This window comes from Rattus norvegicus, chromosome 1, assembly GCF_021556685.1.
Source record: "Rattus norvegicus strain SHRSP/BbbUtx chromosome 1, alternate assembly SHRSP_T2T, whole genome shotgun sequence".
NCBI classification, from domain to species: Eukaryota; Metazoa; Chordata; class Mammalia; order Rodentia; family Muridae; genus Rattus; species Rattus norvegicus.
Window position 1 is genome coordinate 214,441,997 of NC_141534.1, and position 14,605 is coordinate 214,456,601.

General features: G+C 48.9%; 1 protein-coding gene across 2 annotated transcripts; it reads right to left on the minus strand.

The window, feature by feature from the left end:
* Positions 1-633: 633 nt before the first annotated feature.
* Positions 634-13,013, minus strand: Ankrd13d (ankyrin repeat domain 13D). Of its 2 annotated transcripts, none has more exons than XM_087573827.1 (15): positions 12,757-13,013; positions 12,037-12,172; positions 11,792-11,908; positions 11,038-11,083; positions 10,812-10,955; positions 10,411-10,600; positions 4,111-4,177; positions 3,626-3,707; positions 3,365-3,426; positions 3,137-3,267; positions 2,038-2,195; positions 1,816-1,932; positions 1,558-1,721; positions 1,386-1,477; positions 634-1,143 (listed from the first exon to the last, which is right to left on the minus strand). In XM_087573827.1, the coding sequence occupies exons 2-15, from the start codon at positions 12,073-12,075 to the stop codon at positions 930-932; spliced, it is 1,623 nt and encodes a 540-aa protein (XP_087429953.1). In that variant the 5' UTR covers positions 12,076-12,172; positions 12,757-13,013; the 3' UTR covers positions 634-929. The 2 variants fall into 2 exon arrangements, with proteins under 2 accessions (XP_087429953.1, NP_001101984.1); NM_001108514.1 differs by having other exon boundaries at positions 770-1,143; positions 11,792-11,916; positions 12,757-12,991.
* Positions 13,014-14,605: the final 1,592 nt, after the last annotated feature.

The following is a 14,605-nucleotide window of genomic DNA, read 5'->3' on the forward strand; positions in this document are numbered from 1 at the left end:
GTTTGGTTTATGCTATGGTTTCTTGGAAAGGAAGGAGCAAAGGCAAGAGTTGTTTTGCGTTTGTTTTTTGAGACAAGGTCCCACTATGTAGCTCTGACAGGCCTGGAACTCATTATGTAGACCAAGTCTCTGAAACTCAGAGAGTCACCTGCCTCTGCCTCCCAAGCGCTAAAATTAAAGACATAAGCCACCATACCTGGGAGGCACTGGATCTTAAAGCTACCATCCCATCCCCCAAACTTGTTCTCTTTTCTGCTTGGCCGTCATTCCTCTAGTCTTGAGATATGGGAGACCAGAAGGGTTTTTGGGGTCTTAGCAATAGTCCCCAAAACCTGTACTCATTTCAAGTCCACCCTAGTGATGACCAGGGCAGGGCTGAGACACCCCCTCCCTCCAGCTACCATGTGGGGAGAGTGCTTAGTTTCATTCTGGCAGAAAATATTTGAAACGGTAGGAACCTGTGCCTGAGCTGCAGGGATCTGGGCGTGGGGTGCTCCCCCCACCCCGTAGGTAGACTAGGAAGATCCAGCCTTTTCTTCTCTCCAGCTGGAGTGTGGACCATGGAGTTGGGTGGCAGGCAGAACCTGGGGTTATCATCCAGGGAAATTTCAGAATCTCCAGGAACTCCTGTCCTATGACGAAGTGGTCTTATTTTATTGCTGTAGAAATGGAGGACCCAAAGCCACTCGGTGACAGCGCTAGTGAGGACTATCCATCAATAATCCCCCATCCAGTGTCCCTTGGTTCCAGTCCACGGAGGACAGCAAGCCTACTGCTGACGGTCTTTTTATTTCTACCTTAGTCTCACTGCTAGCCTACCTCCAGTGCCCCAGGCCCAAAGCTCAGCAGCAGACAGTTTATAAATAAATAAATTACAAAAACAGGCAGAAGGAGTGGCCCTGGGGAGCCATCCCCAGTGGCCAGGCATCTCAGTGCTCTGTGAGTGACAGCTGCAGAATCCGCTGTAAGTCTTCTTCCTCCTGCTGACCCCGTCGCTCCAACTCCTCCTGCTCCCTTGAAGACAACTCCAGGGCCAGGCGAAGCTGCTCCTCAAAGCTTGGGGGAGCAGGGGGTGGAGGTGTCTTCTGAGGAGACTCTGGACCCCTGGATTCTGTGGACAGCTGTAGGCTTTCCTGGAGGGCCCTTCACGGTAAAGGTTGAGGGGAGAACAGACCAATGAGAAGGCTTGGGGAGGAGCCAAGAGCATGCCGTTTTAAGGTCAAGGTGTCAGGGATAGAGACCAGCAGGCCCTCTCTTGGCCTTATGCTCCTCATGGTGAGCGGCATTTGTCTTGTGAAGGTATGGAGCCCTTGGGTCAGAACTCCCTGGCTTCCCACCCACCACCAGTCATCGAAGGACCCACACACAGCTCCTGGGGGACTCACTGCTCCAGCTGAAGCTGCTCTTCAAACACTGTGACCCGGGGAGGAGGGTGAATGCCAGGTCTTGTGTTGGTCAGGGCTTCCCACACAGTCACCTGCAGCAGCCAGAGCCCATAATTGTCACCTCGGGCCTGTGGCTGTAGAGGCCATGACCCACCTTCCACTTGCATCCCACCTGCTCTGCCTCTGTGCCAGCCTCAAGCAGGCTCTGCTGGATGGCAAACTGCAGCAGGTCATCGTCCTCATCTCGAAGGGGCTCACTGCGTTCAGCACCCAGCACACTGTACCCCTCGGGCACCTCGAACACAGTGGGGTCCACCTCACATGGAAAAGGGCTTCCTGGGCAGGGCAACAGAAGGGTCACATTCAGCCTAAAGGCTGATCGGAGAGCTGCACTACCAGTTACATATGCCTCCTGTAGCTCTAGTCCTACCTGAAGCAGAAATGGCAGAACTGGGTTTGGGGACGCACACGGAACTCACAGGCTCGTCGCAGCCGCACAGGTTACTGAAGGTGATGCGGGCATTTAGCACATGGAAGAGGGGAATCTCTGAGGGGAGAGGGCCAGGTTTGAGCTGCTTGCACCCTTCAGTAACCCCAAACCTGAGGAGGGCATCACGCCCAAGTCCTGGTTACCCCTCGGTTGCCCTCTCACCAATCTTGACGGGGAAGCCTGGTGGGAGGCGCAGAGTGATGAAATCCCGAAGCTTGGCAAAATGAGCGTTGCTGATGGCCATGAGGTCGATGATGGGTGTCACCTGGTCACCCAAGGACAGTGGGTGCTCCTCACTTAGCCACAGTGTTGCCTTGAACCTATCCAGTGGACCAGAGCATGAGGGTCAGGGACACCCCCTGGTGCCTCACCCTTTCTAGTCACCTGCCTGTGGCACCCTGTCCCTGGTCTGTTCCTGTTGATTGCTGCCCTCAGGGACTCAGCACTGGCTCTAAAGCCTGAGCAGCCGCTGGCCCACTCCGGTGCTGATGATGGCTTTATACCACTCTTTTGAGCTGCATGAGGAGAGGCAGAGTCAGCCTGTGGGCTTCTCTCTGGGCCTTGCCCACAGCCTGATTTTTGTCCTCTGTCCAAAACTGGTCAGCACTATCCCTTGACTGTGCTAGGCACACACACATGTACAAAAATGTGCTGTGTTTGAGTGTCAAGCACAGCCCAGGGGTTGGGAGCTTTGGGGTTTAAGTCGCAACTCCAACAGTGTCAGAGGCATAGGAGGCTGTGTGAGTTATGTTAGACCTGCTACAAGGCATCGTCACCATGACTACATCCTTGGCGACCATGCATCTTGGGTGGAAGAGAAGAAAACAGACCCCCAGAAGGGAAGATTATTTCCTTGTGATCTGTCGTGCTCTGGTCCCTGACGCATGCTCAGTGAACAGAAAAATCAGGAATGGTGTAATCCCACTACTTGGATTGTGTGGAGTTGGAGATTAGCCTGAACTACACCTAATGAGCTCCAAGCTGGGGCTACAAACTGGGACCCTGTATCATAAAGCAACAAACAAGCAAAAGCAAATACATTGGTGACATCACCTGAGTATGACCAACTCCTGGGACCCAGGTGCATGCTAGGTTCTCAGACTGTGGTTAGAGAAACATGGCTCCCACCCTCTGGAAGAGAGAAGCCTACTAGGTGAGCGGATCCCTCACGGTGACGGTGACACACTCCATGCATGACAGGTCTCTGCCAGTACTCAAGGTCCTCTGATGGGGGACTCCCCAACTTTTCCCCAGACCTCACCTCTGTACTTTGCTAGACATCTCAATGGGGCGGCCAATGTTTCTTGATTCCAGGCTGAAGCTGGGGTCAAAGTACTCCTCAGCAGAAATGGCTGTAGGGTTGGTAGGGCTTGCTGCCTGCTGCACTGGAGCCTGAGTGGACCCCCCCAGGCAGGAGTTAGCCCTCAGTACGAAGAGACAGTGCCCCACTCACCCAGGCTTGTCCCAGCCCTCCCCTAATCAAGCTCACCGCAGTATGGGAGGAGTGCTGCTGGGCCATTCCCAGGAAGGACTGGAATGGAGTCTTACCCCCTGAGAAGAAGTAGTAGGAACCATGAGGGAACTTTGGGCTACTCCCCAACCTGTGTTCTGCCACTGCCTGCCTAGGAGCCTCCCACTGGGTGGCAGATTCTGGCAGGAAGAGGGAGGCCTCCCATCCTGCCTGGGGTTGTTGAGTTCTGGCACCAGACCGCAGGAAGACTGGGTAGCAGGCAATCGCACCTGGGTTTACCTTTGTTCCTTAACTTGTCCTGATCAGAGAGGTGTTCTGTTCTTGTGCGTGTCACCAGCTCCACATTGGTGGCACTGTACACCTGGGGATGGAGGGGGTTGGGGGAGAGACATGGAGAACTCAAGGTTCAGAGCCCATTTCTCACATTCAACCTCGTCAGCCCAGGATCTAAGTTCTCCTGTTCTCAGAAACAAACTGTTCCCACAGTAGAGCGGGTGGCACCGTCTGAACCCCAGGAGTCACGAACAGGGACATGCAGTTAGAGAGCCAAGAAAAATAAAACAAAACAAAAAACCCCACCCATTATTTCATCTCGGAGCCTAGGGAGGGGCCAGCAGGAGGTAGGGCTCTGGACCATAGAAATCCCCTTCGACTGGCAAGGCTTGTGGTGTGAAAGCTATTCCATCACTCCCTCCACAGTTTAAGGGGGTGAAGCTCAGTCCCTGGCCTATTCCCAAGTCCCCTAGCCCAGTAGCCCCTCCTGCCTTCGCTTCGTAGCCACTAACGGTCTCCATCTTCTCAGACCGCCATCCCCAGATACCACATTTGTTCCTGAAACAGACCAGACAGAAGTAGTGAAGACCAGTACCTCTAATACACAACAAAAGCCCCTTTACCTAGCTGGCTCTGACTATCCAGTGTCCCTTCCCACAGTGTCATATGGACAGCTAGAACATTTGTACAAGGACCAAGGACCAGAAGAACAAGAGAAATTCTTCAGATTTTTTTTGAGGGTTTCTCTGTGTAGCACAAGGATTGGCCTGCCTCAACCTCCCTAGTTTTGAGATTAAAGGTGGGTGACAGCATACCTGCCTCTTAATTTTTAATTTTATTAGGCATGAGAATTGTGGTGTGGCTCAGTCCATGAACGCAGAAGCATTTATTGCTGAGATAATAAGATGTCTGAGATGATTTTGTTGTTGTCTTGTTTGTTTCACAATGTTGTTTGAGACAGGGTCTCTCTATATATCCCTGGCTGTCCTGGAACTCACTCTGTAGACCAGGCTGGAACTCACAGAGATCCACCTGCCTCTGGCTCCTCAGTGTGCTCACATACACACAAAAATACAGTAAGACAATAATAGCAATTCAGATGAAATGAACACAATTCTCGCGAGGCTCAAACTACTGAAACTTACTTAAGAGGAAATAACTCTAGATAAGGTGTTTATAGCCAGTGAGGAGATGGTTCTTATTCTTTTTACCATCATCTACCCAGAGAGGAAAGTACAGGACTGAGTGGCTTTGCCATATAATTCTCTTAACCATTGAAAAAAATCTGTATCAGGTGCTTTACCAACTCTTCTACAAAATGCACAATTTGGTAATAATTTTCAGCTTGGCGGGGTGGTGGTGTACACCTTTAATCTCAGTACCGGAGAGGCACAGGTAAGCGGATCTCTGTGAGTTCAAGGCCAGCCTAGACTAGAATTCCAACACTGCCAGAGCTACTCAGAGAAATGAGAAATCCTGTCTTGAAAAACAAACAAACAAACAAACAAACAAACAAACAAACAAACAGGTCTGGTGAGATCGATCAATGGTTAAGAACACAGAGTTCTGCAGTTCCAGAGAACCTGAGTTCAATTCCTAGCAATCACAAGGCAGCTCACAACCATCTGTAAAGGGATCTGATTTCCTCTTCTGGCACGCAGGTCTGCATGGAGACAAAATAGTCCTACACTTTTTTTTTTCTTTTCTTTTTTTCAGAGCTGGGGACCGAACCCAGGGCCTTGCGCTTGCTAGGCAAGCGCTCTACCACTGAGCTAAAACCCCAACCCCAATAGTCCTACACTTAATTAATAAATACATAAGTATGTTAAAAAGAGAACAACAATTTTTTTCAACTCATGCTATCAAATATTGCCACATATCAAGAGCAGACAAAGACATGAAGAGGAAACTGTGAATTCTGGATACAAGTCAACAGAGTGCCTGCCCGGTATGCATGGACACCAGCCCAGAAAGAAAGAGAAAGAAAGAAAGAAAGAAAGAAAGAAAGAAAGAAAGAAAGAAAGAAGGAAGGGAGGCAAGCAGGCTGGCTATGGACCAATATTTCTTAAAATACATAGACAAAGTCCTCAGCCAATTATTAGCCAGTAAATGCTTAGAAGAGATGGAAAGAATTCTATACCACCATCAAGTAACATTATCCCAAGAATGCAAGGCTGGCTCAATATCAAAAGAATCACTGTATGTAACAAATCATATGAGCGGAAAGCTTTAGGAGTGTGGTGGTTTGAATGAGATGGCCCCATAGGCTCATCTGTATGAACGCTTAGTCACGATGGAGATGGATTACAATGATTAGGGAGCAGGGCCTGGTTTGAGGAAGTGTGTCACTGTGGTGGGGCTTTAAGGCTTCAAGAGCCCATGCCAGGGCCAGTCTCTTACAGATCTCTGCTTACAGATCAGGGTGTAGCTCTCAGCTACTATTCCAGCGCCATGCTTGTGGCCATGCTCCCTGCCACGATGATAATGGACTAAACCTGTAAGCCAATCCCAGTTTTCTTCCTTTTTTTTTTTTTTTTTTTTTTTTGGTTCTTTTTTTCGAAGCTGGGGACCGAACCCAGGGCCTTGTTCTTCCTTTTTTTTAATAGGAGCTTCAGTGATCATGGTGCCTCCTCACTGACTAAGACAAGGTGGTACTGGGGATCAAACCCAGGGTCTTACATATGCTAAGCATACATTTATTACTGAACTATAACCTCCTACCCCCAAAAGAAACTTAAAAAAACAACAGCCCACATGTCATATCAATGAGGCACTGAACAAATCCAACACTCTTTCATAATATATGTATGTATCCAACTTATTCAACAAATTAGAAACAGGGGTTGGGGATTTAGCTCAGTGGTAGTGCTTGCCTAGCAAGCGCAAGGCCCTGGGTTCAGTCCCCAGCTCTGAAAAAAAGAAAAGAGAAAAAAAAAATTAGAAACAAAAAAAAAAAACTTCTTCACTTGATAAAGAGTATCCCCAGAACCTCATGATTAGTATTAGGTAATGATGAGACTGAATATTTTTCCTTTAGGCTGAGATGTCAAGGTTCTTGTCACTTCTAATTAGGAAAGCAAAAGAAAAACTTCTATATTGAAAAGAAACAAGGGCTGGAGAGATGGCTCAGCGGTTAAGAGCACCCGACTACTCTTCCAGAGGTCCTGAGTTCAATTCCCAGCAACCACATGGTGGCTCACAACCATCTGTAAAGAGATTTGATGCCCTCTTCTGGTGTATCTGAAGACAGCTACAGTGTACTTATATATAATAAATGAATAAATCTTTAAAAAAAAAAAAGAAACAAACACTCTATTTATTGATATGATTTTATATAGCAAAAATATTGAGGCTGGAGAGATGACTCCACTACCGGGTGAGAATTTGGACTCTGGGACCCATAAGGCAGCTGCACCTGCCTGTTCCTCCAGCCCCAAAGGCGCTGGCCACCTCCTTCTGCCTCCTCAGGCAGTGCACACACAGGGTGCACATACATGAGTAAGCAAACACTCTTTCCAAAAAAATCTTTTTTAAATATGAAGTTAACTAAATATCTGGTTGAAATGAGTACAGCAATGTTCCAGTATATGTGGCCAGCTTAAAGTTATATTTTTATATTTGAATTGAGTTATATTTTTATAATTGTGTTATATATTTTTATATTCACCATGAAGAAATCCATATTTAAAAAAAATGAGAAGTTGGAGAGATAGCTAAGTGGTTAAGAGCATTCATTTCTCTTTTAGGGGAGAAGGTTCCATTCCGAGTACCCACACGGTGGTTCACAACCATACTTGATTGCAGTTCCAGGGGCTCCAACAGCCTCCTCTGACCTTCAAGGATACTAGGCACACACATTGTACACATACATACATGCATGCATGCATACATACATACACACATGCAAGCAAAACACTCTCACATAAAATAAAACACATAAATCTAAGTTTTAAAAAGTAGTGAACAGCTAGGTGGTGGTGGCGCACACCTTTGATCCCAGCACTTAGGAGGCAGACCCAGGCGGACCTCTGAGTTGGGCATCAGCCTGGTCTATAGAATGAGTTCTAGGACAGCCAGGACTACACAGGGAAAAGAAAAAAAAAGCTGAGAAAATGGTTCGAGAACTAAATCCCAAAGGCTGTCCTCCAACTTCCATATATGTAACGTGGAATGCCTGTGTGCATATTTCACACACACACACACACACACACACACACACACACACACACACACACGATTAAACATGTTGGTTTTTTTTAAAGTACAAAAAAAAAAAAAAAAGAAGACAAAACAACAGTCATTAAGAACCTGAGGAAAGTTGGGTGTGGTGAGGCGGTCCCCACCTTTAATCCCAGCATTCAGGAGGCAGAGGCAAGTGGATCTCTGTGAATTCTAGATAAACCTCATGTACAGAGTGAGCTCCAGGCCAGCCAAGGGAAAACCTGTCTTTTAAAACAACAAAACAGAGCAAAAACAAAAACAAAAACAAAAAAGAAGGAAAACAAAAAGATGACTTACAGAAATGCAAACAGTAATTGCAGATCACACCAGCAGTGTTTTATAGTTAGGGAATATAAACAAAGCCATGTACGGCGGCCATGCCTGCAACCCCAGCACTCAGGAGACTCAGGCTAACAGAGTGCTACAAGTTTGAGGTCAGCTTGGTATTAAAAGTAAGATCCTGTATCAAAAAATAAACGTTAAAAACAACCCCAAAAGTAGAATACATAAAGAATTTTCCAGGCAGTGGTGGAGCATGCCTTTGATCCCAGCACTCGGGAGACAGAAGCCGTGGTTCTGTGAGTTCAAGGTCAGCCTGGTCTACAGTTCCAGGAAAGACAGGGCAACACCGAGAAATTGTGTCTTGAAAAACCAAAACCCAAATCCCAACCCCCCCCCCCAAAGTGCCAGACAGACTTAAACATAGGCACTAAAGAATTAGAATAGTCATTTGTCAAAAAATAAAAATGAATAAAATGACCCAATTTGCACATGAAAAATGCTCAGTGTTAGCCATTAGAGAAATGCCAGTCAAACCTTAATGAGGCGGCACATCTTATCCGTAAGCCTCGCTGGAATACAAAAATCAAAGAATGAGGGTTGGGGATTTAGTTCGGTGGTAGAGTGCTTGCCTAGCAAGCACAAGGCCCTGGGTTCGGTCCCCAGCTCTGAAAAAAAAAAAAAAAAATCAAAGAATGACCAGTCTGGAGCACTGGTGAGAGGGCAGAGGAACTGGAACCATCATGCACTGCTGGTGGTAAAGTAAAATCATCTGTGCCCATGGGCAAACAGCTTGGCACCTCATCCAACACAAAGCACTGAGTTCTTACACGATCCAGCAGCTCCGCTAAAGGCTAGAGATGCATCCAGGGGAAATGAAAACACGTGATCACACAGAATTTACATAAAAGGATACAGTATGATTATTCCTAGTAGGCAAACAACAGAAACAACCCAAAAGTCTACTGATGGAATTATATAAAGAAATGTACAGGGCTAGAGAGATGGCTCAGTGGTTAAGAGCACTGACTGCTCTTCCAGAGGTCCTGAGTTCAAATCCCAGCAACTACATGGTGGCTCACAACCATCTGTAATGGGGTCCAATGCCCTCTTCTGGTGTGTCTGAAAATAACTACAGTATACTCAGATACATAAAATAAATAAACAAATCTTTAAAAGAAATATAGAATAACTATAGGGACTGGAGAGATGGCTCAGAAGTCAAGAGCATTCACCTCTGCTTTTGCAAGGGACTGGTGTCAATTCCCTGTACCTACATGGTGGCTGACGATCATCTATTACTCCAGTTCCAAGGGTTCTGATGCCCTCTTCTGGTCTCCTTTGGCACTGCAGACACATAGTGCACATAAACACATGCACGCAAAACCCTTATACACATAAAATAAATAGATCTAAACCCAAAAAGTAATTATGGTATGTCCATACAGTGCATTTAGCCATAAGAATAGGAGAAGAGAGACATGCTACAGTTACAGTGTGGATGAACCTTGAGAATACCATAAAGTGAAAGAAATCAATACACAAACAGCAGCAAATCTGCAAACTCCAGTCCTGTGCAAATTCCAAATAGGGAGATCTTATGGAAACAGAATAGATCATTGGATGTGTAGGCCTGGGTGGAGGGAGAATGTAGTTAAATGATTGCTTCTTGAGAATAAATTTTTCAAAAATTGTTATGATGGGGGAAGAATTTCGGGAGGGGGTGACTGGGAGGGGTCAGTGAGCAGGATGTAAAGTGAATAAGTAAAATAAAAAAAATAAAAATTTTTAAAAATTAAAACCCCATCCCCAGTAGCACACCTCTTCCAAGGCCACACTTCCTAATCCTTCCCAAACCATTCCACAAACTGGAGACCAAGTATTCAAAATGAGTTGGTGGGGATCATTATCATTCAAACCAGCACACTTTCCCAAGATGCTTTTGGTCCTGGTGGTTATCACAGCAATAGGAATCTAACTGAGAGCAGCTTTGATACTTCCAAACACATATATGAAATGAAAAAAAAACAGAGAGCCGTAGCAACCCCTGCACCTCAATCTAAGCAGCCTCCCATAGGTGTCAGAAACCTTAAGGATAGTGCTTTTTATCAATGGTGATTTACACTGAACATGAAGACACATACCTATAAAGGCTCTCAGGATATGAGGTAGGAGGGTCTCTGGTTCAAGACCAGTCTGGACTACATAGTGAGACCCTAACTTTAAAAAAAAATGTGGGTTTTCTTATCTCTCCTCCATCCCCATCCATAGTATACCAGGCCCCAACTGACCTCTCAAAGGCTACATTGCGAGTGTCCAGGTGGGTGGAGACAATAGGAGAAGTGAGTCGACTGGCCACATGCTCCTCACTGGGCCGCATGGCAGCCAGCAGCACTTCCGGTTCATGCAGAGCTGGACCTAGTGTCTCTGTGTGTACCACCTGCCGGTCATGATCCACTTCCATTACCAAGGCTCCCGCCTCTGTCAGCCACAGGGGTGTCACAGGAGGGGACCTTATTAGTGCCAGGCTCGACCAGTGAGCTCTCCTCAGACAACTGTTGCTAAGGAGATAAGTCCTCAGCCCCTAGATCCCCCTCCACCCTCTGCTTCAGCCTCCACTTTCAGGAAGCACAGAGATAGAAGGATACCATCCTCACAAGTCACCAGGGAATCTGAGGGTGACAGAGCTTACCTTGACCCCTGAAGATGAAGCTCCTCCGGCCACGCTGCCAGGCCATGTGCTCAAAGCCCAAGAGACTAGTGTCTACTCGCAGACTCTCGCCCCGCTTCCACACACGGTATACGTCGCTCGGGCACATCTTGGACACAAGAGGCACTGCAAGAAGTCTCAGAGTCACTGGGAATCGTCCCCAAATGGCCCACTCCAAATCTCAGGCAGCCAACTGAGCCCCACTCACCCCAGCTAGTGAACTCCCACTTCATTTCCACGTAGAAGTCAGGGGCCTAAGAAAAACCAGAGCTGCCTGTTAGGACCCTCCATGGCCTGGTGCCCCAGCCTAGTAAACCTTGGGCCTCACAGTCCACCACTATTCTTTGGGAGCCCACAAATTCTGATACACTGCTGTGGCCCAGCTGTACTCCCACTCCAAACAAACCATGCCAAGGAGAGAGCCCAACTAGGCCCTAAAATGATCTACATACATAGAAACTATAAGCACTGGGGGCCTGGAGCCAGTTTTGACATGGGCCACAGCCCACTGTGGGGCCCTACAAGGTCCTGTCTTTTCTGTCTCTGAGTCCTTATCTGTAGAGGGGACACAATGGTCCTCCCAGGCCTTCACATGTGCGGAAGCACAACTGTGGCTGTCCCTTGCATGCTCAGGATGGAGTACACAGATCTAGGCATGCCAGGGTCCAGGCTATCTCTACCCACTCATCCTTCTGGAAATTTACATTCTCTAGGAGACCCAAGGCCTACTATTCTACCCAAGAGACTCCTGGTCTCAGAGACCCTTAGTGCTGGTGACTCACTCTCCAAAAGACTCAGTCTCATCTGCATGGGCCTGGGATCCTCTATTTCTTACAGGACCCTTGGCAGAAGAGTTCAAGACACAGATGGTGGGAGAGCACACTGCACAGCCTAGATACTCTTCCAAGGGAGCAGGATAGCCCTGTTATGATACCCCACTTCTTTGCTATACCCTACCATACCTGACGGAGTTTGTTGAGCAGTTCTGGAATGCCAGCCAACCTCTGTGTGGCCCTCTGGAAGTCCCGATACTGGAGTACCAACTGTACCATCTCAGGGTCTCCAGTGCTGACTGCCTCCTGCAGGACTGGAGATGATCAACTGCTGGCGAAGCCCTCTTAGCGACCCCAGGTACCGTTACTTACTCCCATTCACCAACCAACCTGAATGCTAGTCTCAAGGGAAGACCCTCTGCCCTGCATAGTACCTGCCCAGCCCTGGTGGCTCTCTTTGCCCACGTTGGCATTATGTCGAAGGAGGACTCTCACAGACTCCAAGTTCCCCAAGGTCACAGCCAGCTCCAGGGGGGTTCGCCCTCGGGGGTCCTCCTGTTCAATGTCATGCTGAGGGAGATTGGACACTCAATACAAGGCAAGAGAGAACCAAAGCAAGGAGGTCACTGGATTGAAAAGGGCTGGAGTTACTATGGGAAACCAGAGTAACCAGGTCAGTAAGATGATAGAGGGTGGCTTATGTGAACTGATGAGTCTCGGGATAAAGAGGACAGTGAGGACCAGTGGGAAGGAACTGCTCATTTCTCCTGCGCTCTGCTACCCACAGAATTGAAAGCCTGGTGGCAGTCTAGCGAGACAGATTCAGGCTAGGGATGATGAGAGTTTAGACCCGCTTGAGGACTAGAACAAGGCTCTTGTCCTCATTTTAGCTCAGAGGTGATGAGAGTGAATCCGGAGCTTAATGCAATACGAAGTGGGCAAAGAGCAGAGCAAGGCCCAGCCAAAACGGAGATGCGCTAAACAAATGCTCAAGCTCGAGGGCAGGTGACCAGGCTTTAGATAGAGCTGGACCTAAGGACTCAGGATGCAGCTGCGGAGCACAGCAGGCGCAGGTGAGCTACGGGGTGGATTCCGCACCTTGGCACGGGGGTTGGAGTGAAACCAACCGGATCAGATCCCCTGCAGGGCCTCACCTTGCGGCTGTGCAGTGCGGCCTCCAGTTCGCGGTGCCGATTTGCCCAGACTAGCCGGTGCAGCGGGAAGGTGGGGCCCAGGCCGGCCATGCTGGGCCTCAGCACCGCATCCCGAGTGAACGGCCCAGCCCTTCTTGGCCTGCGCCTGGCACGTCTACTGCGCCTCCGCTCCGAGCCGCACCTCACCTGCACCCGCTGCAGCCCCGCCGACCCCTGGAAGGAGCCGCGGCAGCAAGAAGAGCGCAGGCGGCAGGGAGGGCGGGGCGGGGCCGGGGGCGGGGCTACATGGAGTTAGGGCGTGGCCTCGGACTCTGCGCCCCCTCGCCTCCCGTAGCTACGGCAACCACTGCAGGCCTGCGCGCTGGGGGCGGGCGGAGTGTGTGTGGGGTGCTGTCCAGTCTCCAGGGCAACCATACGCGCCCCAGGAACAGCCGGAACCTCATTTCGAAGCGCCAGGGTCGGTGGGGGCGTTCCGGAGGGCGGGGTATTGCTGCAGCTCCACCTGTGCCCGCAGGGGGCGCCCCAGACCCTGGGCAGATCTCTTAGTGGTCAGAAAGGTGAGGGAGGGCCAGGAGGGGAGCAGGGAGGCTTGGTTGCGCTGGGATTGGGTCCAGGTCTGTTGTTCTTGCAGGCCTCCGCCCACAATGTGTCCGTCCATCTAGCCCACTCCTGCGTTCCACCAGCACTGGCGTTTTATAGGCCAGTGAGATGGGAAGTTTTGGTCTCATCCTTGCCAGACCCGGTGCTTAGCTTCTGGAGATGGGCACCCAGCAGCAGCCCCTAATGCTGACCAATCAAAGCCTCTTTCCCAAGGATCTGCCTGGCCTTGATGTCTAAAAGACATCATACCATGAAAAGGGAACCCTCCAGCAGCACTGGAATCAGGAACAGGAATATTGGGGAACACAAGCTCAGCAATAGCTAGGGCTTTCCTGTTTGGGAGATTGGCTATGGTGCACACTACCACCACATGGGTCCATTTTGCAGAGGCTGCATTTTACTGCCAACAGGGAAGGAAGAATTTCGAAACAAGGCTGGCACTTCCAGCCCACACAGGATGTAGGATTCAGGCAATCAGGCAGCTTAGTTGGGACCCCTGCTTCTCTTCAGTCGACCATGGGGTCTCTGATCCTGGTCTTGCTGGGGGGTGAGGTGGTAAACCACTTTGCAAAACAGAGCCACTGGTCTCTCTCTTTTTTTTTTAATTTTACATTTAATTAACTATACATTCATTCTTGTGTGTGCTCATGAGGTAAAACAAAAACAAACAAAAAAACCCAAACAACTTATGAGAGTTGGTTCTTCCCACCCCTGAACTCAGATTGTCAGGTTTAGCAGCAAACACCTTCATTGGATGGCTCTGTTTCCCTATCTGTAAAACTTGGTGTGATAGAAAAAGGTCATCTAATTTGAGGCTCCCTTCCTGCCCTAGGATGTCATCTCTGCAGCCTGATTGCCACCTTTCTCCCTGTGATCAGGTGGTTTATAATAGTCTGGGATCTAGGCCACCCACCTTGTGTGGTGTGGTCAGGTCATCTGTGATGTCTGAACTTTGGGGAAAGCTCAGAGGTCCTGAAGGTTCTGCTGGTCTCTGCTTTCCTGAGACTGTTCCTCCCCCACATCTTCACCCTGGACCTGCTTGCTGTAGTCTTGAGCATTTCTCCACCAGTCCTTACTGCTCTGACATTGACCCTCTTTTCCACATGACCCTCTCCTACCTGACAGCATCCACTCCCATTCTCTCACTGCTACACTGATGTCACTTCCAGGACACCTTTGGTCTTAGGTATTCCATGCTGCTTCATTAGGTTGTCAGAAGCCAAATCTAAATGCCTTTCTCTCTTCCTTC

Bases quoted from the DNA above. Each gene is read 5' to 3' on its own strand.
- Ankrd13d (NM_001108514.1), bottom strand. From the start codon at position 12,846: ATGGCCGGCCTGGGCCCCACCTTCCCGCTGCACCGGCTAGTCTGGGCA. The intron at 3,427-3,625 runs GTAAACCCAGGT...ACTTCTTCTCAG, and splicing joins GGACAAGTTAAGGAACAAAG to GGGGTAAGACTCCATTCCAG. The intron at 1,478-1,557 runs GTGGGATGCAAG...TGGCTGCTGCAG, and splicing joins CTGGCACAGAGGCAGAGCAG to GTGACTGTGTGGGAAGCCCT.